We start from the raw sequence: 27,782 nt of genomic DNA on the forward strand, positions 1-27,782 counted from the left end.
CGCCAGCCAGCCCTCAGCGCGGAAAGGGCGGCGGGGTGCGCTGCATACTGGTACTTGTAGTTCTCCTGGCACGGGCCCCGAACCGGCGATAGGGGCTGCGGGGCAGACGCTCCTGTTGCATGCTGGGACTCCCGGCGCCAGATGGGGACTCGTGATCCTGAGGGGCGCACTGCATGCTGGTACTTTTAGTTCTCCTGGCACCGGCCACGCGCCGGCGCTGGGAGCTGAAGGACAGACACCCCTGTTGCATGCCGGGACTCCCAGAGCCAGACGGGGACTCGAGATCCCGCGGGGCGCGCTGGACGCCGGGACTCGTAGGCCCAGGACGTCCGGCCGCAGCGCCTGACGCGGTTTGCGGCCCGGGGGGCCCGCTTTGCCTGCCGTCGCCAGTCCCGGATGCTGGTGCTCACGGGGTGGACGCGGAGAAGGGGCCCCGTTCCTAGCAGGCCCAGCCCCGCCCGCGCCGTCCAGGCAGCGGCCGGTTCCGGGGACCAGCCTGGCCTCTCAGGCCCCGCGTGGCGTCCGTCCGCCACGGCCCTCGGCGCAGGCGCGCGCGCGGCGACACGTGACTCCGCACGCTGTCCCGGAAGTCGGCGCGGGACGGGCGGCGGGTGGAAGCCGGTGCGGGGCTGAGGATCGCAGCGTTACCGGCGTTGTCCCCTCCTGGGCCGGGGTCGCCCGCCCGCGGCGAGGGGCGCCGGGCCTTGAGTGTCTGCCGGCGCCCTTCCGCAGCGTCTCCGCCTGGCTGCGATGGAGGCGCCGCCCGGCGGCCGCCTTCCCTCCGAGGGCTCCCAGCCGCCGGCCGTAGCCGAGGTGCGCTGCCCCGGCCCCGGGCCGCTGCGCCTGCTCGAGTGGAGGGTAGCGGCTGGCGCTGCCGTGCGCATCGGCTCCGTGCTGGCTGTGTGCGAGGCCGCCGCCTCCACGCAGCCCTCCGGGCCCGCCCCTGTCCGCACCGGCTCCGGAGGCTGCGTGCGCGCGGAGCGCAGGCTGAGGTCGGAGCGCGCGGGCGTGGTGCGAGAGCTGTGCGCGCAGCCGGGCCAGGTGGTGGCCCCCGGGTGAGTGGTAATGGGGAAGGAAGCCAGGTCTGGAGGGAGCTCTGGGCCTGGGCCGGGAGTGGGTCCTGGGCTGGGCACTGGGTGGGAGAGGGTCTCCCGAGCTGCCGCTGAAGGGGCTGCTCTCGGGGAGAAGTTTGGAAGGTAGGGCGCACAGCTGCGCCTCTGCCTGTTTTTCTAAGGCTGGATGACAGTCCCTGCTAGTCATCTACTGATCGGAGGCAGCAAACTTAAAAAAAAAAAGCCCTGTGTCACCGAAATTGCACTCTTTGAAAGACAGTTGCGTTCTTTTCTCTCTGTGACAGGTGTCTCCACCCAAGACGTCACGTTTGTAAGTTAGGAAAACTAGGGGTCATAGCTCGTACAGGAAGAAGCAGGCGTGTTCCATGCTTGTTGTCGCAGCGTTAATTGTTGAGAGGCATGCAATTGTTCAGGTCCTAGTAAACCTTGTGAAGCGCGGTTGTAAAACCTGGCAGTTCTGCTGCATAGCTCAGGAAGGGGGTGCGGCTCTGGCATAGGTAGGTCAGGGCAAGCAGTAGTGTATCCTCCTACCGTCGGCTCTTGCTGTTGTTCCCATGGTTTAACCTTGTGAAGGGGTTTTTTGTTTGTTTGTTTATAAGTTGACCAGTGTTGTGCGCAAAGTTGTGTACACATGACTGGTGTGGTTGTTTCCATTGCAGGGACGGAAACCTGGGGCAGGTGAGCATCCGTGCCTCCTGTTCAGTGGCTGGGGTGCAGTCTCCCTCTGAGGGGGCGCCAGTGCCCTGGGCTCTCAGTTCCCTTTCTCCCCACCCTGGCCCTCCCCTGGAGAGGTGGGCACAGGCCCCTGCTCCTCTCCTGGTGGCGCAAGTTCATCCTCTGGCTGTTAAACATTTTCCACATGGTTCCATATGGCTAGAGCCTGCCTGCCTCGCAGTCCTGGGCACCTCATCCTGCATCCATTTCTCTTCTCTCATCTTTGGAGGCAGAGCCAGGTCTTCAGCCTTCTGTACCTGCCGCAGAGTGCAGGGGAGGTGGCTGGGCTGCACTCTCACCTGCCACCGCCAGAGCCATCCGCCTGGCCTTACGAGGGAGAGGGCCCGCTGTGTGTGACACCCTGGTGTGCTTTCAGCATTGCTTTGAAGTCAGATCTTCCTTGACCATTGCCTGGGCCCTAAGGAGCCTGTAAACCCACCACCTGAACAATGGGCATGCTGCTTGATGCTGCCGTTTCACTGGGTAGAAAACCCCTGAGGGAAAGACCTCTGCTCCATGTTGTTCTGTTACTCTGACTGCACGGAAACGACCCCAAGGCCCAGGCAGGCCGATTACTGGTCACAGCCGCTAGCGAGCCTTCATATGCAGCCGTCCTGCAAAGCAAGGGGAGCCCAGGCAGGTAATGCCACCAGTCAGCCCAGCAGCTGGCCTAGTGACGAGTTCCCAACTGTGGGTAATTTTCTGTGTGTTTTTGGTGTTTCAGGTCTTGGGGTATCTTACTGCAGTGGTTTGTCCCAGGGCCTTTTGAGACTCTGACCAGTGGTAGCATTTCTCCTGGAACTCAGGTCTGAGAGGGTGTGTAAAGCACCAGCCCAGAGCCAGGCTCTGTGGCCAGAGTTGTCCTTGGGTCCATCATCGCTGTCATCAGCTGGCCTCATCCTGACCACACCAGAGGTGGTTCTCTGGCAATGAACAGTTCCAGGAACTGAGAGAACTTGTCTCTGGATGTAGTGGAAATGGCTGACGCTCTTGTGACGTGCGATGGGATTGCGTGTTTTTGTAGCGCTCACACTGTCAGGGAGAGCGAGGATTGTTCTGACCTTTTAGACAGAGGAAGGGACGAGGTCCTAGCAGGTTCTGACACACCAGGCCTGTCCCTGCTGGGCTTCCCCGGGTTTTCTCCACACTGTTGTCTGCTTAGGCCGCATTTCACCCGGAGCATCCGCATGGGGGAAGTAGACAAAGGAAGAGTCTGTTTCTCTCGTAATGCATATGTGGATTGAAATTATTTTGATTTGGAAATATTCTGACAAGGCACTGTTAGCAGAAAGTATTTCTGTTAATTATTTGTCCTTTCTTTTCACTTGTCTACTTTTTTTTTCAATTCATGTGGATACATTGAAGTCTCCAAAGGAAAGGAAAATATACACATAAAATAATCAGAAAACAAGCCTGGTGATGGATAAGGACCGGCACAGAAGGAGGCTGTGTAGGTGCGTGCTTGCGTCTTTTCTTGACGTCCAACTAGCATTATCTGTGCCTGGTAGCTTGTCTGTCTGAATCTGCTGTTTGTATCAGGATTGTACAGTGGTGATGTTTTTAATTCCTTCATTTCTTCTTCCTTTCTTGGTTGACTTTCTACTGTAAGAAAAACTAACTTATTGGCGTGGGCTCATGGGTTCTTATTCAGTGGATTATAGTCCATTCCAGTCACTTTCTCAACACTCAGATTATCCTGGACTAGCCAGCAGGCACCCTTCCAGGTCCTGTTCCCTGACACAGCCCTGGAATCAGCCTTTCTCACAGAAGTCCTGCTTCCTTTCAGTGCAGCCGTGGTCTGGCCCCCCAGTGCTCTTCAGTAGTCAGATGTTTACCGCTCTGAAGAGGCCCCTTCGCCCCTCACCCGTCCGACCCGCCCAGACCCAGCACCTGGCAGCGCCCCGGGACCCGCTCCCTCACGCTGCGCTGCTTCTGACACAGCCGGTGCGCTCTGAGCTCCCCGTTAGAGCAGACACAGAAGCCTGAGCACAGAAGCCTCCGAAGAGCTTGGTCCTTGTGTGTTGAGGGGAATACCTTGTGTGGGGACCACACTGACACCTGTCCCGTGGCCTCTCTTCACCCACCGGGGAGGTGGGCCTGTGTTGGTGGCTGGCTTGCCATTCTGAGGCTCGTCTCCTTGGTTGAAGTGTTTCTAGAGTTCACAGCACGTCAGTCCCTTGACTGTGCAGTGGGTTGAGGGTAGAACGACCCTGCCCATGGCAAGGTCTGCAGAGCTGAAGAGGGAAGGCATCTTGTGCCAAAAGACCGTGGCTGTTGCTCCTGTCTGACCCCCTTTCCCTCTCTGGGGACTGCATCTCTTTGGGGGGATATTTTTTAAGCCCAAGCAGAGAAGCCAAAGTCAGCTGGACAGACAGTGTCACACCCAGCTCTGACCCTGGGGGGCAGATCTGGTCCTGTAATTTACAGAAAATGCAGTCGGCCCTCCCTGTCCACGAGTTTCCCCACCTGTGTGTTCAGCTGACTTTGGGTCAGAACATATGAGCAGTGAGGGTAGGGATTCAGAAAGTTCCAAAAAGCAGAGCTTGAATTTGCCGCATACCAGCAACTGTGGTAGTGCTGACCTTGTGGTGGGCGTCCCCAGTGACCGGGAGACGGCCAGTGTACACAGGAGGACGTGTGCGCACACCAGGCCGTTTTCCGTAAGGGACTAGAGCATCCCCCGACTCTGGTACCTGTGGGTCCTGGGAGCAGCCTCCCGCGGATACACACAGGTGACTGTCAGGTCGGCTTCCCTCTAATGTGCGCTGGGTGTTCCTGCAACTTACCCGGCAAGTGTCAGCCTGAGCCACACCTGCTGAGAGGAGTGGCGTGTGGGGGCCCCCTGGCCCGGGAGCCCACCGGCCGCTGTGTCCCTGTGGCCTCATGGGCAGCAGGTCTGCGGGGCCTGTGACCGCAGCGTGAGTGGCGTCAGTGAGATGGTGGATGAGCAGTCACTGTTTCTCCCCCGCCCACCACCTGTGGGTGTCCCAGGAGGCAGGCGGCAGGCTGTGCGCAGGTGCCACGGCCCACAGTGCCCCGACCCGTGAGCAGATGCTGGAGGGCACCCTCGACTTGGAGCGGAGTGCCTCCGTCTGCCTGCCAGCTCCACTGCGCGGTCTCAGGCGTGTCCTGGGCCCGTTCCCCCCTCGCGCGCAGGAGGGTCCCTGGCAGGAAGGGATCCTCCCCGTCGGCCCTCCCTGTCGTGCAGTCGGGCCCCAGGTTGGGGGCGGGGGCCGTGGCAGCAGTGGCCTCCCCCCAGAACCGAGGACTGAAGCAGGCGGGACCCCACGCCGGCGCTGCTGATGGGCAGGGTCACCTGGAGGAGCTGTGTGTGCTCAGGAAAGGGGCTCATCCGCTCCCCCAGCCTGTCTAGGGTCAGGGAGAGGGGGCAGTTTCGGGGAGGGGTTGAGATGGCGCTGATGGTGGGCCCTCAGGGAAGGGGCCGTGCCGCCCGCCCAGCACAGGCCTTGGAGGAGGCCCGGCTGGGGGCATGGGGAGCCGGGTCGTGAACAGCAGAGATGGGGTGCTGCCCGGTAGGCGGGAGAGGCCTCAGAGAGTTTGTGAGGAGTCAACCCGAGGGCCCCCCACGCTGGGCGCCCGGGCCCACGCCCGCCGGGTCGGGAGCTGGGACCATGCTGGCCCGCCTGGCACGCTGACCCACAGCCGTCAGGTTGCGGAGCTGAAAGCTCCGCTTCAGAGACCGCTGCCAGGCCACCAGGGTTTGAGGTGAACGTACAAAGAAAACAGCAATTTCTGTGTTTATGAAAACTAGGAATATTAGTCCTGTCAGAAAAATTTAGATTAATCACAGCCTTTTCCTAGACTGGGAATGACTACGGGAGACAAGAATGATTTATTATCTGTCTGTATTTTAACAAGTTGTTCCTTGTCACATTAACGTTTCAGTTTTTCTAAGCTGTTTATCAGAAACCATAGGAGAATCCCATGTAAGCTTCTCATGCGTTTTGAGACAGTTTTCTGTTATCTGACAGGACATCCTGAGTCCTATCTGTTGTTCCGTAGGTAGTTTTGCTGTGTTTCACGTGAAGGACCCATGGAGGGGAAAGCCCTTCACTTTATCGCCAGAGAGATGGCTCGGGGGCGGCGTGACCCCCTGCAGTCCTGGGGCATCCGATAAGCCCAGGGGTTGCAGCTCTTGCTGATGTGTGCTTGTTCTCCCCCATTTCCAGGGCAGTCCTGGTGCGCTTAGAAGGATGTAGTCACCCCGTCGTCATGAAGGGCCTGTGCGCCGAGTGTGGCCAGGACCTGACCCAGTAAGTGCTGGCGGCTTGGGAGCAGCAGGGCCTGTGGGGGCGAGGGCCAAGGGCTGGGGTGCAGGTGGCGGAGCCGCTGTCCCCCACACGCCACGGGCCGGGCTGCCTCCTCGGGAGGCGCACACCCCGGTGTGGTAGGAGCAGCTGCGATGAGCCCTCCTCCTTGTCCCTGTGGGACTGCCGTCCCGGACCTGGCCTGGACTTCCTGCCCGGGCGTGTCTCAGCCTGGGCATGTCTGCCCCCGTGGTCGAGGGTTTCCCTGCTTCGCGCGTGTAGAGCCGTGTGGACCCTTCTGCTTCTCACGCTGTGGGCCTCTGGGACCGTCTTTATTTTCAAAGGAAACTTTATGAGTGTGACTTAGTCTTCCTCAGTGCTCCTGTGTTTCCAGACGGGGAGGACACTTCAGCACTAGGCCCGTGGTGCACGTCTACTAGAATTAGGCCAAGCTGAAGTCCCTGTGAGTTAGCGAGCTAGAGCCCTAGCCTCAGCGCCCCTGTCCCCGCAGGCTGCAGAGCGAGAACGGGCGGCCGCAGGTGCCGCTGTCCACGGCCACCGTGTCCATGGTGCACAGCGTCCCCGAGCTCATGGTGAGCTCCGAGGTAGGTGTCCTGGGGGGCTGGGGCTGGGAGGGTGGTCCTGGGGGCACTCCTCAGTCAGGGTGGGGGCGGAGAGGGCAGGCCTGTTCTTGTCACTGTCCCAAGTGACCACAGTGCACGGATGGTCCGTGTGAAGCAAGCGGCCTGTCCGCGGGACGGGGGCTGTGCCTCTCCTGTTATCTCCCTGCCTTTGGGGTCGGAGCTCTCCGGGATGCTTCCCCCGGAGCCTGGGCTCAGAGGGGAAGACAGCCTTGGGCGGGGAGCCCTGGCTGCCGGGCGGGGTCGTGAGCTGGGGGCACCGGAAGGCCCCTGCCTGGGAGCAGGGCTGTGCAGGAAGTAAGCGGTGTCGGCTGAGTGGTGCTGGCAACGTGGGCATGGGGGCGCAGTGTATGCTTTCACGAGCAGACGTGCGTGTGCTGCAGGGAGGTCTGGGAACGGAAAGTTTGCTCTTCTACGTTGTGAGAGTCACGTGGCTGTGCTGGCCAGAGGCCTCCTGATGCCGGGTCAGGGCCCACACGGGTCCGAGCCTCGCCAGGACAGGGCACTGGCTTCTTGTCTTGTTGAGGGAGCCCTGGAGCTCTGCATCTCTGTATGCTGTCAGCTGAAGCCCTGTGCTTGTAAACGACACAGGCCTACTTTGTGTTTTGTGGAAAAGACAATGCCAGAGACGTGATTCTGACTTCTCTGAATTACTGAAATCTAAGCATAAGTACGTAAGCGTATGTTTAAGACAAAACAAGGAAGTCTGAGGTAGAAAAGAGAAGGAAGTGCTCCCGCTGTTTCTGCTGTAACAGAGTAGCTCTTGGCCTTTCTGCATAAACTCTTTTGGGAACACAAGGTGGGATTCCTGTTGCTCATCAGGACGGCCACAGCTGCCCCACAGCTCACAACGTCTCAGTCCTCCGGCACCCCGCCCTGAGCAAGTCCGTATAGACTCAGCCTCTTGCCTCTCCCCCGCCCCCGATCACTGGTCCACACATAACCAGATGCGATCATGGTCAGACTGGCTTGAGGACATTCGAGCAAATGGAACGGGCTTCAGGCACCAGGGCATCAGCTCCGGGCTGCGGGGCGCGTGGGTGCAGCGGGCGCCCCCAGCTTCCTGTTCTGTTTCCTGAGAAGACGGAGCGTCACCTTGTGGCCACACGGCCTTCCTCAGTCATTTCTCTCTGCCTCTCCGGCTGTAGCAAGCAGAAAAGCTGGGGAGGGAAGACCAGCAGCGACTGCACCGCAACAGGAAGCTGGTGCTCATGGTGGACTTGGACCAGACGCTGATCCACACCACGGAGCAGCACTGCCAGCAGATGTCCAACAAGGTGAGCGCGGGTGGCCACGGCCGTCCTCGGAAGGAGCCTGGGCTTCAGCTTAGGAAGTGAACAGGCTCTGCCCCTGAGCTCATGGCCATGCTGGGGGACAGTGGAGAGCTGGTGGGGGCTGGAGTGGACCCTCTCTCCCACAGAGCAGTGCAGGTGTTCGGATGGCTCGTGTTTCTGTGTCGTGGAATCTTCTGTCCTGTGACAGCTCTCCATGCCGTCTGTGCCATCGCCTGTGGACGTGTCTCAGGGTTTCCTTATCACGACCACCGTGTTCACGGGCGGCAGAGCTGGGTGGCAGAGGTGGGGTGCCGTGGTGGCAACTGCAGCCACTCGGGGCTTGTCTGCTGCAGAGCCAGACATTTCCATTCGTTTCATAAGAGTTTGAACGGTTGCATCACACCCAGTTGCACGTGTGGTAGCAAGGTGTCCTCGGGGCCACGTGGACCATGCCCACTGCCGGGGGCTTCCCTGTGCCCTCCCGATTCCCCACCACCACAGCTCCCAGACCTGCGGGCAGCACTTAGAGAGGTGGGTTGAACCCTTAACCTCAGATACCCTCACTTGGGATTTGAGGATTTTTCTGTTGCAGTGTCCAGACAATTTACCACTGAGCGTGGGGCTGGGGAGGGTGGGTGGTGGTTGTACCATCTCGACTCCCAAGTGTTTTACCAGAGTAGCCCTGTCATGAACAGTGTGACAGATTTATAGCCAGTGAAAACTTAACAATGCCTCAGGTCATTTCCTTTTCTTTTTGAGTTTATTATTACTGGGAAAATGAATGATAAACAGAATTAAAAGGATCAGAGTTTAACTTTCTAAGGAGAGTAGACTTAAGTGCATGTTGATCATGTGTGAGCAGGTTGGAGTTACTGATCTCATCTGTCTCCCAAAGATGGACCTGTTTTTGGGCTGTAAGTCAGTGGAGTTGAATTTTATAACCGTAAAGAAGTTAGGCTGAGTTGTGTGGGGCTCTTAGCTTACCTTCCTCTCTGGCTCCGGGAGGCACTGTGGATAGACCCTGGCATCTGCAGTCGTTGGCTGCCTGCCCTGCGTGCAGTGAGCCACCCAGGGTGCTCATGAAACGGTTGGGACGTGAGTGTCCACCGGAAGCCTGGGACACCTAGAGAGGCCTCTGGGCCGTCCTCAGGCAGCTAAGGCGCCATAGTTGTCACGGGAAGCCATCACAGGTCACTTGGCTGTTCTGGGCAGTCGCTGTGATTATCCGGAGGACTCACCCAGGCGGTTAATGCAGAAGGCTGAGCCCCCTTACAGACTGTGAGAGAGGAAGGCGTTTGTGTGGCACAGCAGGCTGTGCTGCCGTGACTCCCCCCACCCCCCCATAATCCCCAGCCTGGCGGCTGTCGCCTGCCACACGTCAGCGCCGCCCTCTGACTGGGCCTGCTCTCTGCAGGGCATCTTCCACTTCCAGCTAGGCCGGGGAGAGCCCATGCTGCACACACGCCTGCGTCCCCACTGCAAGGAGTTCCTGGAGAAGGTGGCCCGGCTGTATGAGCTGCACGTGTTCACATTTGGCAGCCGGCTGTATGCGCACACCATTGCAGGTGAGCAGCCCATGGGGTTTTGTCCCGCTCTGGACACTCAACGGCCGGCGTGTGGGTTTGGCTCCTCTCCTTCTCAACGGTGGGTCCTGCAGATGGAGGGAAGGTCAGAGGCTCTGCCTGACTCAGCCTCGGCCCCGTGGTGGTGGCTGGGGTGCGGGCAGGCCAGTCCTCCAGAATCTCTGCTCTGCTTGGCCAGCAGTCACGCTCCAGTCCCGAGTGCAAGCCCCTGTCCCTCTGTCAGCTGCACGCTACGGGCCCCTGGAGAGGCTGGTCAGGAGCACAGACAAGTGGGGAAGTAGGAGCTCTCTGTAAGGGCTTTCTTATACAGGCAGAGACTCTCGGGGCTGCCAGCCTGGTCACCGGGGACATGTCCGTCTCGGTAGACAGCAGTCGGCGTGGGTGTCAAGTCTGTGATCTCGGGGTCCTGTCACAGAGGGCAGGGGCTCTGGTGGGCGCTCAGTGAGCCCGGAAACAGCTGAGCACTGGTGCCGTGCGTGGCTGGGCAGGTGCTTCCTCGTCCATGTCCACGCAGTCCTGCTGTCGGGGGCGAGTTTCAAAGCACTGCCTGGATGCCCTGCTCTCCCCTCTGCTGTACGAACATGACGGCCCAGGACGTGCACAGGCAATGGGCCCCTCCCAGGAGCCGTGGTGCGTGTGGGGTCCCCGTGCTGGTTACTGGCAGGCCCTGGGCTCCTGGGGCAGCACTGAGCTGTGTTCACCCCACCTGCTGAGCCAGCAGCATCCAGGATGGGGGCTCTGTCAGCATCTGGACCGATCCCCTTCCCCTAAGCGGGGCAGGCTCCGTGTCTCCCCATCTCACACGCAGTGGGACGGCAGCACGTCTCAGACATGTGACCGTGTCCTGTTTGCTTTTCAAAGGCTTTTTAGATCCTGAGAAGAAGCTGTTTTCTCATCGAATATTATCGAGGGACGAATGTATTGACCCGTTTTCCAAAACAGGGAACCTTAGGTAGGTACCTGGCTGTGCACTTCCGGTTGTAAAGTCTGCATCTGGAGCATCAGGCTACTGGTTCCGTATCTCCTCTCCCGGTCCCCAGCATCCACTCTGGCATGTGGATAGCCACTGTCTTCTAACTAGACCCCTCCCTTTCCCTGCTTTCCCTGAATGTCCAGGCAGCGGTGGCTCCTGGGGGGCTCAGGCTGGAGTCCGGGATCGCACATGTGGGAGTGAGCACGGGGTGAGGGTGCGTGGCGAGCGCCTGGGGCGGAGCGCCTGCAGCCCCCCGGCCGCCCCTGGGGCCTTGTTCCTTCAGGGCCTTGCGTGTGCTGACCCTGCCATCAGCGTCCTGCCTCCTTCCACCCCACGGGCCCCTCCCGTCCTGGCCCCCGACCCCTCACTGAAGGCCTGTTTTATATATTGCGAATTTCTTGCTCAGCCTGTATAAGGAATTTCCCTGTTTTCTACCTAGAGAGAGGCAGCCTCCCCCCGATAAGGGGGTACATACCCCTATCTCGGGTGTGGTCTTTTGGCCGGTGTTGGCGACCCTTAGCTGACATTTCGAGTTTCAGGTTTAGGATGTCCTATTCACGTCTGTAGTGCATAAGAGAGCCTGGGAGTATGCGTCCAGAAACAGTGCTCGTGTTTACAGGTTGAGCATCTGGATGAGCAGGTACAGGCACAAGGGAAGGTGTGATGCTTGTCGGGAGAAGCTGCCTGAGGACGGGGTGTCCAGGGACAGGGCTCCTGACAGCTCCAGGCGGGGGTGCTTGGTGGGGCAGGTTTCTGGCCACGAGCTGTTCCCTGGTCTTGCTGGAGTTAGATGTGCTGAAAGCGTCACCAGCGTAAGTCATTGTAGGTACTTTGTGCCCGTGGAAACAGACTCAACAGAAAGTCATCTCGGACATGTGAGTGTTCTTCCTGCCTGTAGTGGCAGCTAGAAAACCTGAGCAGTGGCAGGCGCTTCTGCGGGGTTTGTTCCGTAGGCCTGGAAGGTGGGCAGGAAGCACCATCCTCTGACTGTCTGTCTTCGCGCTTGCTTGTCTGAATGTTGGCCTTGGGGGAAGAAACAAGGTGACGAGACCCCAGAGCGGGCCTGTGTCCCTCGGGCTTTCTGGACCCTTGCTCCCCTGGCACCCCAGCGTCACTGTTCTGTCCTGACGTCACGTATGTGCCCAGCTGAGACGCGAGTGGGGCTCTGCCTCCCACCTGGAGCCGGTAGCTCTCACAGGGCGCGGGCCGATGGCCTGCTGGGCCAGGCCGCGGCTGGGCCCGTCGGTCCATGCCAGCTCCCCCAGGCAGGGCTCTCCCCAGCCCTGACACCTCACTCTATCCTGCTCCTGCCCCTAGGAGCGCCAGACACGGGAGGAGTGTTCGCAATCTCAGTGTCACTTTCTCTGGAAATCTTGAGAGTCTTGTTTTTTAAACAAGCCCTTCCGTGCAGCTCATGCCTGGTTCTGGTTAGCCTGCTCTCCCTTGGTTCCATGTGAGAGACAATGTAGATGTTCGGTGGGTGGTGACTTCCATAAAGGGTACTAGTGATGCATATTTACTTCCAGAAATCTCTTTCCCTGTGGAGACTCCATGGTTTGCATCATCGACGACCGAGAAGATGTCTGGAAGTTCGCCCCCAACCTGATAACCGTGAAGAAATACGTCTACTTCCAGGGCATTGGGGACATCCACGCCCCGTCCGCGCCCCGGGAGCCCCCAGCGAGGAAGAGAGGTGGGTGGTCCCTGGCTGTCCCGTCTCAACTGTGGCTACTGCTCCTTCCCAGTTCTGTTTGGTTTTGTTCCTTTATTTGTGTTTCAGCGTCAGAGAGGTTGTGTGGGTTTGTTTGTTACACTGATACTATTTGGTTTCAATGTAACAGTATTAGCCTGAGCGTTTTTTCCTGTTGAGTGAAGAATGCTACTTGACTTAATGCATCTGAACTCTTCCTTTCCTCCTGGTTCTCCCTGGAAAGAACAGCCCAGCCCAGGGGTGTGGTGTGGGGGCTCCCGCAGAGGCAGGGCCACTGCACCCTGCCCAGACCTACACGGAGCCCCTCCGGCCAGTCGAGCCCAAAGTCTGGAGAAAGTTTGAAGTTTCGGTTTCAAGTGTTTCTGATAAGCTTTAGCTTTTAAATTATTTTGAGAATACAGTTACTGCTGCACTGGCGGAAGCAGAACTTGGGAGGCCTGGCAGGGGGAGGGAGGCCCCAGGGCGCCCGGCACGGCCGAGGCAGGGCCTCTGACCACAGCATGGGAGCCAAGAATGGGCCACACGTCTCGGACCCTGTGGAGCCCCTAACACAGTGACCAACGAGGCGGCCAGCCTGGAGCAGTCACCCGCCGGCCGCCTCCTGGTGTGTGCCACCGTCCAGAGGTGGCTGGAACCGCAGGCGTTGGCGGGCGGGCAGCGTGTCCCCAGGAGGTTTCCTGTTGCTCGCTGAGTAACGGTGGCCTTGTCTTCTGTGTCGTCACCTGGTCGATCATCCTGAAGGTGCAGACGCCGCAGAGCAGCCTCTCTCCATCAGAGACCCCGAGGAAGGAAGGCCAGCGTCCGCGGTGGAGAGTAACGGCCTTGGGAGGCCCGCCCGGGAGCTCAACGGGGGCCCGGGCCCTCGGGGGTGCTGGCCCTGCCAGGAGGAGGAGAGGGGCCCCCGGCCCACTGCCCGCACCCCCTCCGCTGACGGCCGCGGGACTTCGGCAGGTATCCTGCCGCGCGGAAAGACCCCGCCAGAGAAGAGGCCTGTGCGGGGTCCAGCCGGCCCCGACGCGGACCCGGACGTGCCCAGCGACAGCGGAAGCAGTAGCGAGTCCGAGGGCCAGCCCTCGCCTGCCCCCTCCGACGGGGAGAGCGGGGAGAGGCGGACCCGGAGGAAGCCCCAGGCCGCCCGCGACGCCGGGAAGGCCATGCTGCAGGGAGGCCCCCCAGGTCCGGCTGGGGAGCGGCTCGCGGGCGCCAACCACTGCGGGGAGCCGAGCCCCGGCGTGCCGGCGGACGCGCAGGAGGACGGTGAGCGGGATGGGCTGTGCGCGCTGGGCGGCGGCTGCGCCGACCGCAAGGAGGCCGAGACCGAGTCCCAGAACAGCGAGCAGTCGGGCATCACGGTGGGTGAGTCCCTGGACCAGAGTATGGAGGAGGAGGAGGAGGAGGACGCGGACGACGACGACCACCTGGTGCACCTGGAGGAAATCCTCGCCCGCGTGCACTCCGACTACTATGCCAAGTATGACCGCTTCCTCAGCGGCGAGAGCCCCGAGGCCCCCGACATCCGCAAGATCGTCCCCGAGCTGCGCAGCAAGGTGCTGGCGGACGTGGCCATCATCTTCAGCGGGCTGCACCCCACCAACTTCCCCGTGGAGCGCACGCGGGAGCACTACCATGCCCGGGCGCTGGGCGCGCGCATCCTCACCCAGCTCGTGCTCGACCCTGACGACCCCGCCCGGCCTACCCACCTCATCGCCGCGCGGGCCGGTGAGTCACCCCCAGCCGCCTGCTGCCGAGAGGGGGGTCCAGGTGTCCCCGAGGCCTGAAGCGCCCGGCCCTGCCCTTCTGTGTCCCCCACCCTGAACCCCAGCAGCCCTGAGCCCCAGCACCCCCTTCCCTCTGTGCCCCTGCCCCCAGCCCCAGCTTCTCCCCTCCGTCCCTGCCGCCCCTGAGGCGCCCCGCCCCCGATCCCGTGGCTCTGAGTGGATTGAGTTTGCCTGCAGGCACAGAGAAGGTGCGCCAGGCCCAGGAGTGCGGGCAGCTGCACGTGGTCAACCCCGACTGGCTGTGGAGCTGCCTGGAGCGCTGGGACAGGGTGGAGGAGCAGCTGTTCCCGCTGCGCGACGACCAGGGCAGGACGCAGAGGTGAGCTCCAGGCGGCCCGGCCCCCGACAAGCAGGTGCGGGCGGCAGGCCTGCTCAGCCCTTGCAGCCCGCGGCTTCCCATCTGCAGAGACGGTCTCCAGTCTCTCCCCTGGCCCCGCTGAGCGGGGTGTCACCGATAGCCCCTCTCCCTGGTGCCACCTGGAGAAGGAGCAGAATCACTACTTCTAAAACACCAGATGGCATTCCTCCATGATTCCTGGTTTACAGGTGTTTCGAGGCTGGGAATACTTCTGTCAAGTCCCAGGGTCTCTGCAGAGTCCAACATGGAGGGAGGTGGTGGCCGGGGGAGGGCAGGTGCAGAGGTGTGTGGGCCGCGGTATTGGGAGAGAAGGCTCGCGGGCACCCCTTTCCATGAGAGCAGGTGCTGGGGTTACAGGCAGGGTTGCAAACAGCCTGAGAGACAGCAGTGCCGAGAGTGCCAGCCTGTGTCCAAGGCTGCGGCAGAGCCCCAGGCCTGACCAGGAACCACGTGCCCCCTGCAGAGTCACGTCCCGGCGGGAGGGGTTGCTGGGTTCCCGTGGGTTCCAGCTCCTCTCATGGCCCTCCTTCTCACCCGTAGGGAGGACAGCCCCGCGTCCTTCCCCGACAGGCAGAGCCTGGTCCCCACCGCCCTGTTCCACCCGACGCCTGTGCACCCGAAGGCTCCGCCTGGTCCTGAAGTCCGGATCTACGATGCCAGCACGGGCAAGCTCATCCGCACGGCCACCTCGGGCCCCGGGCCACCTGGCGCCCTGCCCCACGCAGGGCTCTCCTCCTTCAGGTACTCCACCTGCTCGCAGGGAGTTACTCCTGAGGCATGGCCGGCCGCGAGGAGCAGGCTGCGTGTGGGGCAGGCCTTGTGCACGGTCTCCCGTCTGGTGCGGGGCTGGGCCGGACAAGGCGTGGTTCCGCCTGGACTGACACGTGGCCCTCCTCTGCCCAGGATCAGTGAGGGAGCAGGAGGAAGCCCTGGCCCTCCTGTCTTGCCCTGCCGGCTGCATCCCTGGGACACAGGGCCGGCCTGTCGGGAGCAGCTCCTGCCCTGTACGGACACACGGGCCCTGGAGACTGTAGGCTGTGTGTCTGTCCTGCTGCTGGGCTCCAGCTGTGGACAAACGGATGCACTCACTGGTTGAGGCCAGTTTCAGTTAGGTGTTGGTTGGTAGGTTTTTTTTATTTGAAACTAAGAGCATGGTCCGGAGAAGGCAATGGCACCCCACTCCAGTACTCTTGCCTGGAAAATTCCATGGATGGAGGAGCCTGGTAGGCTGCAGTCCATGGGATCGCTAAGAGTCGGACACGACTGAGCGACTTCACTTTCACTTTTCACTTTCATGCATTGGAGAAGGAAATGGCAACCTACTCCAGTGTTCTTGCCTGGAGAATCCCAGGGACGGGGTAGCCTGATGGGCTGATGTCTATGGGGTCACACACAGTCGGACACGACTGAAGCGACTTAGCAGCAGCAGCAGCAAGAGCATGGTCCCTGATAGAGCTTTGATTTTTTTTTTCATGACGGCGTGACATTTAATCATTTAAGTAGATGCGTTGTGAGCCTGTGTGCTGCTTTTGTTCCTGTGGAGTTGCTCTCCGGCTGGGTTAAAGGTTGTGGACATCTGTGACTCTAATAAAGGGGGGAGTTAGTTGTTTCGCCCAAGGCTTGTTGAGCTCCGTGGTCCCGCCCGGCAGCCTCCCGGCCCTGGCCTGTCTCAGGTGCACGGCTACGCTGTGATGCGTCTCCGGCCTCTGCAGCCTTGTGGACCCGCCTCCACCTCACTGGCTGTCGTCTTGCATCCTGAGTCGATGCTTCTTCCTGGCTGGCTTCTGGGAGTTCTGCCCTGGTCCTCCTGGGTGGCGGTCGCTGTGAGAGGGCTGCGTCACTGCCTGGGTTCAGGAGACGCTGGTCCCGTGCTGCCAGCCGAGCGGTGCTGTCTCCTTGTCCGTGTGGACACGTGGCCTGCTGGGGTTTTCTTTGCGGTGATCGTCATGTTCTCTGTCAGGTCCTTCCTGACAGAGAGCAGGTGTTTGGGTGGTGGGTTGAGGGCCCTGGAGCTGCGCTGGTCTCAGTGCATGTCTATGGAGGGTGCGCCGTCTGGACGAAAGCACCCCAGTGTTTCTATAGTAACTCGTGCAGCTTATCCTAAACAGCGTTTGGGTTTTGGGGTGCAGCTCTGTATTCTGTCATCCCAGAAGCTTCACGGGGCTCTTGTTCTGTGGAGCTGGTCTTGTCGCTCCTCGCTCTCTGCGCGTGTGTGGCACATCCTGCTTGTCGCCGTGTGGCGCGTGCTTGCTGCGTGCTCATCCTTACACCGAGCTGTTCTCCAAAGTGTTGCAGAGAGCTCCATCTCTGAGGTTCCTCCTTGTGAGGGTGAGCCCGACGGGGTGCAGGGCTTGCCTCCGAGCGCCCAGCCCAGGCCACCCCCTGGGCCATCCACCCTTTCCGGTCCTGTTTCCTGGAGGTACCGGCTCGCCCACGGGTGTGCGGAGGGCAGGGTGGGCTACACTCCCGGGGGCGGCGTGCCGGCCATGTTCTGATCCAGAACACCAGGGCAGACCCGGTTGTAACCGGACACCACAGCTGTTGGGCAGTTGCTTCCATCTGATACTTGTTTGGGAGTCTTAAGTCTCAGACCTCCTGCTTTGATGTTCTGGTTCTGGGCTAAGGTGCCAGCCCACGAGGGGCCTGGAGTCAGAGGTCCTTGGGGAACATGGGCGGAGCGCCTCTCACTCAGGATCTCCATGTGCAGGTCACTGCTGGGACCGTGGAGGGGAGAGCAGCTGCTGTTCAGAGCCACCGGGCTGGGGCATGGGTCCAGGCTGCCTGCGTGGCAGGCATGGCTCCATGGGGTCACTGGGCTGGGGCCATGAGCAGGGTGTGAGGTCGGGGCCACGGCAGCATGCCTCACATGCGTCTCCCAGTGGGTCAGCCACTGAAACAGCTTCTTCTATGCCCCTTGTTAGCTGTGTGCTGCAGGTTGTGAATGTCTTGTTTTTTATAGTATAGGTTTTCTTTGGAGATGATTGTAGGGGAACAGGCAGTTAACAGAAATGACAGAGAGCCCAGGGACTCTTTAACCATCTCCCCCCAGTGGCCACATCTCCAGACTTGCAGCCCGCATAGAGCCGAGATGCCCGCCCCTACAGTCCAGACCTGGAGCAGCCACCCCCAGCTTCCCTACCCACCCCCACTGGCCCCCTGCCCCCCTCAGCCTCCCGTGCGCGGCCCCCCTGGTCTGTGCCCATCCCTGTCCTGTCGTCTGAGAGCGCAGGCTGGCAGGCTGGCGCCGTGCAGCTCTGCCCGGCTTGGCTTCCTGGAGACTCTGCCCCAGCGTCACTGTGTCGACTGCTCAGAGGGCATCGTGGTGTGAGGTGCGGCAGTTTCTGTGACCATCCACCTGCTGAGGACATCAGGGGCATGTCCAGCTCTGGACTCTGAGTGACAGGGCCGCTGTAAACGTGTGCGTGTCTCTGTTTCTTCCGGGTCGGCCATGGGGGCTGCTGTGGGCTTGCTAACACCGGGGCGGGGAGTGGTCTGTGGCCGTCTGACCCCCCCAGTCTCTGTAGGTGGCTCGGGTGTTCCCGCCTGGGGAGCCGTGCAGGCAGCGTGGGATGCCACGAGCCCGTGGGAGCGGCGGGGCTTGGGCAACTAGTGGTCGTCATGTTAGGAGACGCAGTAGAGACATTTTTAAAATACTTACTTCCCATTCTTCTTAAGACAGCAAAGCTCTGTTATGCTAACACCTTTTTAATGAAGAGCATCTATTTTCCAGTTCTCTGGTGCTTCAGATAGTAAAGAATATGCCTGCAGTGTTGGAGACCCAGGTTCTATCCCTGGGTCGGGAAGATCCCCTGGAGAAGGAAATGGCTACCCACTCCAGTGTTCTTGCCTGGAGAATCCCGTGGACAGAGGAGCCTGGAAGGAGGGCTACAGTCCATGGGGTCACACACGACTGTTTTCCAAGTAGAAAAGAAACGTATGGAGAACCGTGGCTTGTTTGCATTATGGGGAATCTCTGGCTGATGGAGAGCGAGTGCCCGCCTGCCGCTCGCCCACCCGGTGTGACTGCCATCTGGCAGGGGCGGCCACAAGGGGGGAGTCGTGGCCGAGCCCATCCTGTCCCTGGAGGAGGGAGCGTCTTGGCGGTGCCTGCAGGGTCCTGGGAGCCCCGGGCCTCCGCCTCCCATGGAGGGCACTCGTGTTCCTCCTCTCCCTTTCTGGATCTGGAGGGAGGCTGTAATAGGTGTGTCTTTAGTAAAAAGATACCGCTGCTGTTTTTCCACACTCATAAGAGCTGTGGCTATTGATGTGACCTGATGTGGGACCGTATGGAGATCTTGTGGCTGCTTGACCTCACACGGAGGGCAGATCCCCCCGCGCTGGCTTCTGGGCAAGTGTTCATCCTCCCTGTCCACCCCACCAGACTGGCGCTGAGTAGTGTGGTTTGTTGGTGAGAGAGGAGGTCAGTGTCTGCTTTCAGCCCGAGGACAGGAGAGCCTGACCTGCCGCATTCTGGCTGGACCTGCTGGGCTTTGGTTTCGTAAATACAGACTGATGAAAGCTTAGTAGGCACCACCCACGAGGCAGTGTGTGTCTTCACAGCTGTGTGTGTGTGCTCTGTATGTGTACCCCGGGTGTGTATGCTGTGTGAGTGGGGGTGTGTGTACCTCAGGTATGTTTATATACTGTGTGTGTGTGTACCCTGAGGGGGGGTGTGTGTATACCCTGGGTATATGTATATTTTCTGTGTGTATGTGTACCCCAGGTGTGTGTATGCCCTTTGTGTGTGTGTGTACCCCGGGTGTGTGTGTGTACTCTGGGAGTATGTATACTGTCTGCGTGTGTGTGTGTGTGCACGCCCTGGGGGGAGTGTGTGGGTTTACCCTGGGTGTGTTTGTAACCTGTGTGTTTTTATACCTTGTATGTGTGTGTGCCCTGTGTGTGTGTGTACCCCAGGTGGGTGTGTGTGCACCCTGTGCGTATGTATACCACGTGTGTGTATGTGTACCCCGGATGTGTGTATGTGTGCCCTGTGTGTGTGCACCCCAGGTATGTGCATACCCTGTGTGTGTGCACCCCAGGTGTGTGTGTGTGTACACCCTGGGTGTATGTGTACCGTGTGTGTGTGTGTACCCTAGGGGTGTGTGTGTGTGTGTGCACGTACCCTGTGTGTGTGTACCCCAGGTGTGTGCATACCCTGTGTGTGTGTACCCCAGGTGGGTGTGTGTGCCCTGTGTGTGTATGTGTCCTCTGTGTGTGTGTGTACCCCAGGTGGGTGTGTGTGCCCTGTGTGTATATGTGTCCTGTGTGTGTGTGTGTGTACCCCAGGTGGGTGGGTGTGTGTGCCCTGTGTGTGTGTGTGTGTGTGTACCCCAGGTGGGTGTGTGTGTGCGCCCTGTGTGTACCTCAGGTGTGTGCATACCCTGTGTGTGTGTACCCAGGTGGGTGGGTGTGCACCCTAGGTGTATGTATACCCTGTGTGTGTGTGTATGTGTACCCCAGGTGGGTGTGTGTGCACCCTGGGTGTATGTATACTCTGTGTGTGTGTATGTGTGTGTATGTACCCAGATGTGTGTGTGTACCCTGGGTGTATGTATACCCTGTGTGTGTGTATGTGTACCCCAGGTGGGTGTGTGTGCACCCTGGGTGTATGTATACTGTGTTTGTGTGTGTGTGTGTGTGTATGTACCCCAGGTGGGTGTGTGTGTGCGCCCTGTGTGTACCCCAGGTGTGTGCATACCCTGTGTGTGTGTACCCAGGTGGGTGGGTGTGCACCCTAGGTGTATGTATACCCTGTGTGTGTGTGTATGTGTACCCCAGGTGGGTGTGTGTGCACCCTGGGTGTATGTATACTCTGTGTGTGTGTATGTGTGTGTATGTACCCAGGTGGGTGTGTGTACCCTGGGTGTATGTATACCCTGCGTGTGTGTGTACCCCAGGTGGGTGTGTGTACCCTGGGTGTATGTATACCCTGTGTGTGTGTATGTGTACCCCAGGTGGGTGTGTGTGCACCCTGGGTGTATGTATACTGTGTTTGTGTGTGTGTGTGTGTGTGTATGTACCCCAGGTGGGTGTGTGTGTGCGCCCTGTGTGTACCCCAGGTGTGTGCATACCCTGTGTGTGTGTACCCAGGTGGGTGGGTGTGCACCCTAGGTGTATGTATACCCTGTGTGTGTGTGTATGTGTACCCCAGGTGGGTGTGTGTGCACCCTGGGTGTATGTATACTCTGTGTGTGTGTATGTGTGTGTATGTACCCAGGTGTGTGTGTGTACCCTGGGTGTATGTATACCCTGCGTGTGTGTGTACCCCAGGTGGGTGTGTGTACCCTGGGTGTATGTATACCCTGTGTGTGTGTATGTGTACCCCAGGTGGGTGTGTGTGCACCCTGGGTGTATGTATACTGTGTTTGTGTGTGTGTGTGTGTGTGTATGTACCCCAGGTGGGTGTGTGTACCCTGGGTGTATGTATACTCTGTGTGTGTGTGTGTACCCCAGGTGTGTGTGTGTACCCTGGGTGTATGTATACTCTGTGTGTGTGTGTGTGTGTGTACCCTGGGTGTATGTATACCCTGTATGTGTGGGTGTGTGCACCCTGGGTGTATGTATACCCTGTATGTGTGTATGTGTACCCCAGGTGGGTGTGTGTGCACCCTGGGTGTATGTATACCCTGTGTGTGTGTGTGTGTGTGTGTACCCCAGGTGTGTGTGTGTATCCTGGGTATATGTATACCCTGTGTGTGTGTGTGTGTGTGTGTACCTGTCCTGAGAGTCAGGCTCGGGCCGGCTGTCCTCACGGGCTGTGACTTCCCTTCCAGGGCGGTGCAGCCACGCCCCCAGCAGGTGTTTGGTGACGACCTGCCAGACAGTCAGGATGGGGAGCAGCCTGGTCCTTCCCGGAGGAAGCGCCAGCCCAGCATGTCGGAAACCATGCCGCTGTACACGCTGTGCAAGGAGGACTTAGAGAGCATGGACAAGGAGGTGAGCCCACGCTGCCCTCTGGCCACTGGGGGCGGCTCGGTGGGGCGTGACTGGTCAGTGTGTGGGCAGCGCAGGAGGCAGCTTTCTGACCCCACCTGGGGACCATGGCGCCCCGCCTGTGGACTGTGGGCAGCCTCTCAAAGGAGATTGTAGACTCTTAAAGTTCGGGTGCTTTGCGTCTGTGGACGTGTGGTTCTGTTTGGAGCAGTGAGTGCTGTCTGTCAGCACAGGAGTCCTGCCTTGCCTCCCTTCGTGGGCATTCTCACGTTTCATGGGAGAAATGGAGGCCTTCAGCTTAACCAGAGAGGGTGTATTACGTATGAAGGCCTTGTGAAAGTGGTAGTCACTCAGTCGTGTCTGACTTCTTGTGACCTATGGACTGTAGCCCACCAGGCTCCTCTGTCCCTGGAATCCTCCAGGCAAGCATACTGGAGTGGATAGCCATTGCCTTCTCCAGGGGATCTTCCTGACCCAGGGATCAAACCCAGGTGGTCTCCTGCGTTGAGGCAGATTCTTTACCATCTGTGCTACCAGGGACGCCTGGAAGACCCTGTGGGCCCAACAACAAAGCCAGCCCTTGAACTGTCGACGCAGCGTGTGTGTGCTTGAACTCGTGGATGCGTGTGCCTTGTCCCTTCTCAGCTGCATGTGTAGGTTTGGAACTGGAGATGTCGCTGGTCTGAGCCCTCCGCCGTGGCTGTGGTCCCTGCTCAGAGCTGCTCTATTTGGGGGCGGGGATGTCCCCCTTCACCCCCATCACCCAAATTTCATCAGAGGGTTTTTAATCCCGGCCGGGCCAGGTTCCAGGGCCTTCCTCCAAGGCGTCCCCACTGTCCACTGTGCGTCCACGACTTCTGCAGGGAAGTGGGCCCTGTAGAGCCGTGGGGTGCACAGGTGTGCAGGGCACACACCCAGGACGGGGCTCCGAGGGCACCAGCTGTCGTCCTGGGTGCTGGGCCTCCCTGACTCGGGGCTCCGGCAGAAATGGTGATTTGTTGGGTGTTGGAGTTCTCAGTGGGGGAGGGGACACAGCTCAGGCCGTCCCTTCCCGCCCGGGCAGACCCCACATCGGAGCTGCAGGAGCTGCTGCATGTCCTCCTGGAGCGGGCAGCACTGAGACACGCCCTAGGGAGGGGCCGCCAGGCGGGTTCCTCGGGATAGTGCTCCGTCTGTACTGACGCTCGGCCCCTTGTCAGGTGGACGACATCCTGGGCGAGGGCAGCGACGACAGTGACAGTGAGAAGAAACCGACGGAGGAGGAGGAGCCGGGGCGTGGCCCGCCTGAGGCCCTAGGGGCGCCAAGGGGGCACCGGCTGGAGAGGAGCACTGGGGACAGCCGGGGGCTCAGGTGAGCGCAGGCCGGGCGCCTCCCACGTGGTGAGCGTGCACCATCCTGTTGGGCCTTCCCGGCATCGGGGACCCTGATGGGAGGGCTGGGAACCCTGAGGGGGTCCCCAGAGGGCAGAGGCCTCCCTGCTTTCTGAGCAGGTGGCTGGGTCCGGCTTCGCTGTGTGAGCGCCTGTGGGTGTCTGCATCTGTGTCTTCCTGGCCGTCTGGTCTGACTCTGACTCGCAGGCAGTCCTGTAGGTGAACTGACCTGAGGAGAAAGTGCGGCCCCTTCAGGCAGGCACGGGCCAGTGCCCCGCAGCAGGCGGAGGTGGCACCACACCCTCCGCTGCAGAAGCCCGCTTGGCGCACTGCGCTTCCCCGCTTTCTAGGAACGCTGTTCCGTGGGTCAGGGAGAGAACTGTGAACTCTGTTCTGGGTGATCGGCTGCACACGATGGTTTGACTCCGTGTTCTCACACGTGGGGAGTCCCGCCGTCAGGGCGGAGGGTATGAGGGGTGCAGGCGTCGTGGGCCCCACGTCTACACCGGGCGTGAAGGCTGGGGGAGCCCTGTGCTCCATCCCACAAGGGCTCAGAAAGCTGCTTTTGTCATGAAACGCACTCAGGCTTTTCAGAAACGGTCGAGCAGATGAGGTCTGAATAAGCTTTTCTTGGAGCGTGCCCTCTCACCCTGTGGTCCTGACCCAGATTGCATGCCCCGGGACCCCGGTGCCACGGTACACTCCCCACATGTGCGTCTCTGAAGACGCTCAGAACCTCCGTTGTGGCTGGGCCGGGCGGGAGCCCACCCGGGAGGCGGCATCCGCTCAGCTTCGGGGCCCCAACTGCCTTCCACACCACAGAGCAGGCGCTCCTGGGGTGCTCAGCTCAGGGTTTGCCAAAACTGCTGGATCAGATCAGGTGTTTGCTCATTTTTGTAATAATGGCCCATGTTTCCAAATGAGACATTCTTTTCAGGTCCTTTTGTGTCCTGGTAGCAGCAGGCCGCTGTTCCCTCCTGATGCCCTGTTCCTGGCACACTGCCCTATCTTCCCACCCCCCGTCATAACCTCCACTTAATGCCCACGTGCACGGAAATAACCATCTCCTCCACTGTGAATGCAGCTGGGACAGCGGCGGAATACAGACCTGTCCACACAGACACACGCGTGCACACACGTGCACCCGACGTGGCCTTGATGGGGAACTAGTGACCTTACAGGTGCAACGCTGCCCTTTTATTTTTGCCAAAACATCCAGCGGGTTGTAACCAGCAGTTCAAACATACGTGCTTTATGGATTTCGTCTAATCTGGGTTAGGTGTTGATACAAAATAACAGTTTTTTATTTAGTGTTTACTAAACAGCAGACTTTAGGTGTGGGTCTACATGCTTTTCTACAGCAAAGTGCTCAGGCAGCGGCCCTGGGGGAGGAAATTTGCATGCGTGTTTGTGTCCTGTTCACGTTGTTGCTTTATTCTACATCAAATCTGAGATGACTCTCGGGCCTTAAATTTTCTCCAAATTAAATCTGTTAGCGTTTCCCTAGGGAACTGTGCAGCTGGTTGTGGAAACAAAACACAAATATTGCTTGTTCTGCTGGGAGGAGAGGAAGCTGGTCTCAATTACAGGCCTTTATTAACCATGGCTTGCAGCTGTTTCCAGCCTTTGAGGTAATTTAAACACTAAAACTCAATTGTGTCGGACGTGAGATTAGTCCAAACATTGTGTAACCTGGACTGAAGGCCTCTTACTTTCATCCTGGCAAGCCCGCCTCTTGGACCCCAAGGTCCCAGAGCCTTCCTCCTGCGGAGCCCCCAGGGTTCAGCAAGTTGGCGCTCGTCTCTGAGTGGAGGCTGCAAGTAGGCTGCGGGGCCCCCTCCTGGCTGGCTGCTGGTGTCTCCCTGGGGCTCACGTCTTCCCGGCTCTGAGTCCATCGGGGCCATGGCCCTGAGAGTGGAGGGGCTGGTGTCCCTGCAGCAGTGTCTCCAGATGCAGTTGAGAAGGTTTTATCGACAAGTGGCCTGGAGTGCCCTTGTGGGGACCTGTGCTTCTGCCCTGGCGCCCTGCCTGGCCCCATCTGCACCCCTGGGGGCTCACCGCTGATGGCCTCAGCTCCTCGTCGAAACACCCTGGGGTGCATGAGGGTCTCTGCACCTCGTGTATCTTACTTCCGGGAAGATTGCCGGCCCCCCCCTCCCCGCCCCACCCCCCGGTGACTCACTGGGGGTCTCCCAGCACGTGGAGAGGAAGGTGGCCGAGGAGGAGCTGGAGGGAGGGCCCATGACCCCAGGGTCTCGCTGCAGCTGAGGCCGTGCAGCTGGGTGGGATCTGGGTCACCACCTGCCTGGTGGCCAGCATCCATAGTTGAACAGGACCTGCCTGGGGCCGTGTGTTCACTGCACATGTGTTATTGCTGTGCACACGTGCACACACACGACCTCCAGTTCTGTCCCTGGGAGGTGGTACCCCTGTGAGGAATGTGGTTATTGGGGTTGTTTGCAGTGGTTTGAACGCTAAAGAACTAAGCAGTTTTTCAAAACTGTTTCTACGTGTCATTTCTAAATGTATCTGCATGTTCACCACTGGACAAAGGGTAATAATCTGGGTGCTTCAGATTAATCACACTTAGTAACACCTTCTGTTCGAGCATCTCTGCACATCCAGAGTCAGCCTGTGGTGTGGGGGCCAGCTCGGGGCCCCCCGTCTGCTCTGATTTGGTTTGAGAGCTGCAGCCCTGCATCCACGCCTACCCCCACCTGGCGCCCAACCCCAGCTTGGTTGGCGCCTTTCCTGGAAGCATCACAGGGACCCACTTGGCCCCATCCTTGTGTCCAGGCCCTGGCACCCTCCCCTCTTCCCAGCCCAGCCTCCTCAAGGTGTGTACGGGGCCTGAAAGAACGGGTTCTTTCTGGTTGACTTTCCCTCCCCTGGCCCCCACTGCGGGGCCCAGTGCCCAGCTCCAGCTGTGGGCACTGACTGGAAAGGCGGCTGTGGCCTGTGGCTGTGCCCTGTCCTGTGTCAGCCTGTCTGGGGCGGGTGCGGCTGCCGCAGGGCTATTTCTAGGGTGAGGCAGGATGCCCTAGGGGCCCGTTGCCCTCCCAGACCCAGCTGCTCCGTGAGGCCTCTGAGCTCAGGCCCCAGAGACCCACAGTTCACGTGTCTCCTCATTCCACTGCCTCATGTTTCTCTGTAAGTGACAGTGTAAAATGGAGTGGTTTTTTTAAACGGAGATGCGTCTCACTCCAAGGCTGCTCTGCCTGCAGCTCTTCTCATAACCATGACGACAGAAGAGCATCCAGAGTGATGCTTTGCTTACCTGGTGCAGAGGAAAGCCCGTGACTTAGACACATGTGTCCGGTGCCCGCTCCTTTTCTGGGATGTGTCCCTCTGGGCGGGGCTGGAGGCGCAGGATGTGGGGGACTCTCAGCCTCTGAGCTCAGTGTGGGGGAATGTAACTTCCAGGTGGGGGGCAGTTCTGGGTGCCAGGCCGCGGGCGTGTCAGCCGAGAAGCTGAGGGTACCGAGCTCCCATCCAGTGCCCACCCCGCAGCACCTTGCTGGACGTAGCTGGGAGGCTGTCCGGGGGCATGTCTCCTCACAGGGAGATGTGCCTGCTGCACGTCCCGGCTCGGGGACTCGCTTCCCAGGGCCAGTCCTGCTCCCATGCAAGGCCCAGGGCCTCCCCCCAGTCCTGCCAGCCTGAGGGGTGAGGTGCTTCCTAACTGCACCTCCATTTCACTTTCCAATTAAATGACACTATTTTTTCAGTGTTTATTGTCCTTTTTGAATTTTCTATTTTGAGGGAGTCGGTTGCTGTTTTCTGTTTGGGGAGTGTTTCTCACGATTAGATCATTTATTGTCTGTTGTAGAAGCATCTTTGTGATAGAGCTTGAGTAACAGACGACATCGTCTTGTGTGTGTGGCTGCTGACAGTGCCTTTTGTGGTCTAAGAGATGCACTTTTGGTGGTTTTCTTCTTTCTGGAAGGTTTTCCCAAACCAGAGGTGTGTGTCAGGGGATGTACATACTCTTAAAAAACTGAAGTTTCCTTTTCGATAAATGGTGCTCCAACAATTAGATGTCAAATGCAAGATAGTCTTGGCCACAGTCAGAAATTTATCCAGAAATTAACTCAAAATAGATTATAGGCCTAAACCATGAACCTGTCTGCTGGCGACTGTCCCCATGTCCCTCTCCGGCGCTTGCCCCACCCGCCCTCTCCTGTCCTCAGGCGTCACAGCCACTGTGGCACCTGCCGTGGGCCCTGCCCTCAGGGCTGGGAGCATCTCACGGCGCGTCTGCTTCCGTTGCAGGGGCCACAAGAGGAAGCTGAACGAAGAGGACGCGGCCAGCGAGTCCAGCGGGGCGTCCAGCTGCGAGGATGAAGAGGGGGGCAGCTCGGAAGCGGACGAGATGGCGGCCGCGCTGGAGGCCGAGCTGGGTGACCTCATGTGACCTGGGACGGCCCGCAGCTCACCCATGGAAGGACGTGTCTGTTTGCAGAGCTCCACCTGCAGAAACGTTATTTTGCAGAAATAGGTGTTTTTAGAAGTTTTACCACAGGAAGGCCGACTTGTTAAGGACAGCATCATGGGGAGTATGGGCCACGCCAGAGACTCGTTGAGCTCAGCCGGGCCACACGGCAGGACTGAGCGTGGCGTCTGTCATCAGAGGCGGGGTGTGGGCTGGAGCGTGGGGTCTGTCATCAGAGGCGGGGTGTGGGCTGGAGCGTGAGGTCTGTCATCAGAGGCGGGGGCACTTGTGCCGTTAATGCCGCAGCACGTCACTTAGGATGAGGCCTGGGGCCCCAACGAGACTCAGGGGATGGTGCGCAGGAGCCCGGCGTCCTGGCTCTCCTGACGGAAGCGGTGGCGCGTGCAGGGTTTAAGTGAGGCTGCATGGTATGCACACACCTGCGCGGAGCGCGGATGGACCGGGGCGCCTGACGCGCTATGGCCCGTGGGGGCTGCTGACACCAGGTCCCGTGGCTTCGCGCCCAGGCCGCCTCCTCACTCCCACGGACATCGGGACAAAGGCCACCACCTTCGGCTCCTTTGTGAGATCAGATGTAAAGTTTTGTATATCTATTTCATATGTGACCCACCAAACAGATTTTTCTTTCATTTAATAAAAGTCTTTTTAGTAA

General features: G+C 59.5%; 1 protein-coding gene across 6 annotated transcripts; it reads left to right on the forward strand.

Annotated features, from left to right (window-relative positions):
• The first annotated feature begins 460 nt into the window (after positions 1-460).
• Positions 461-27,782, forward strand: CTDP1 (CTD phosphatase subunit 1). Of its 6 annotated transcripts, XM_006079583.3 has the most exons (14): positions 917-1,055; positions 3,153-3,241; positions 5,978-6,061; positions 6,567-6,660; positions 7,845-7,973; positions 9,385-9,535; positions 10,415-10,505; positions 12,053-12,219; positions 12,979-13,956; positions 14,193-14,334; positions 14,914-15,114; positions 21,147-21,309; positions 22,506-22,657; positions 26,950-27,782. In XM_006079583.3, the coding sequence occupies exons 2-14, from the start codon at positions 3,207-3,209 to the stop codon at positions 27,089-27,091; spliced, it is 2,529 nt and encodes an 842-aa protein (XP_006079645.1). In that variant the 5' UTR covers positions 917-1,055; positions 3,153-3,206; the 3' UTR covers positions 27,092-27,782. The 6 variants fall into 6 exon arrangements, with proteins under 6 accessions (XP_006079642.1, XP_025129458.1, XP_025129457.1 ...); XM_006079580.3 differs by lacking the exon at positions 3,153-3,241 and having other exon boundaries at positions 461-1,055; XM_025273673.2 differs by lacking the exons at positions 917-1,055; positions 3,153-3,241 and adding an exon at positions 461-813.

This window comes from Bubalus bubalis, chromosome 22 (assembly GCF_019923935.1).
Source record: "Bubalus bubalis isolate 160015118507 breed Murrah chromosome 22, NDDB_SH_1, whole genome shotgun sequence".
Taxonomy (NCBI): domain Eukaryota; kingdom Metazoa; phylum Chordata; class Mammalia; order Artiodactyla; family Bovidae; genus Bubalus; species Bubalus bubalis.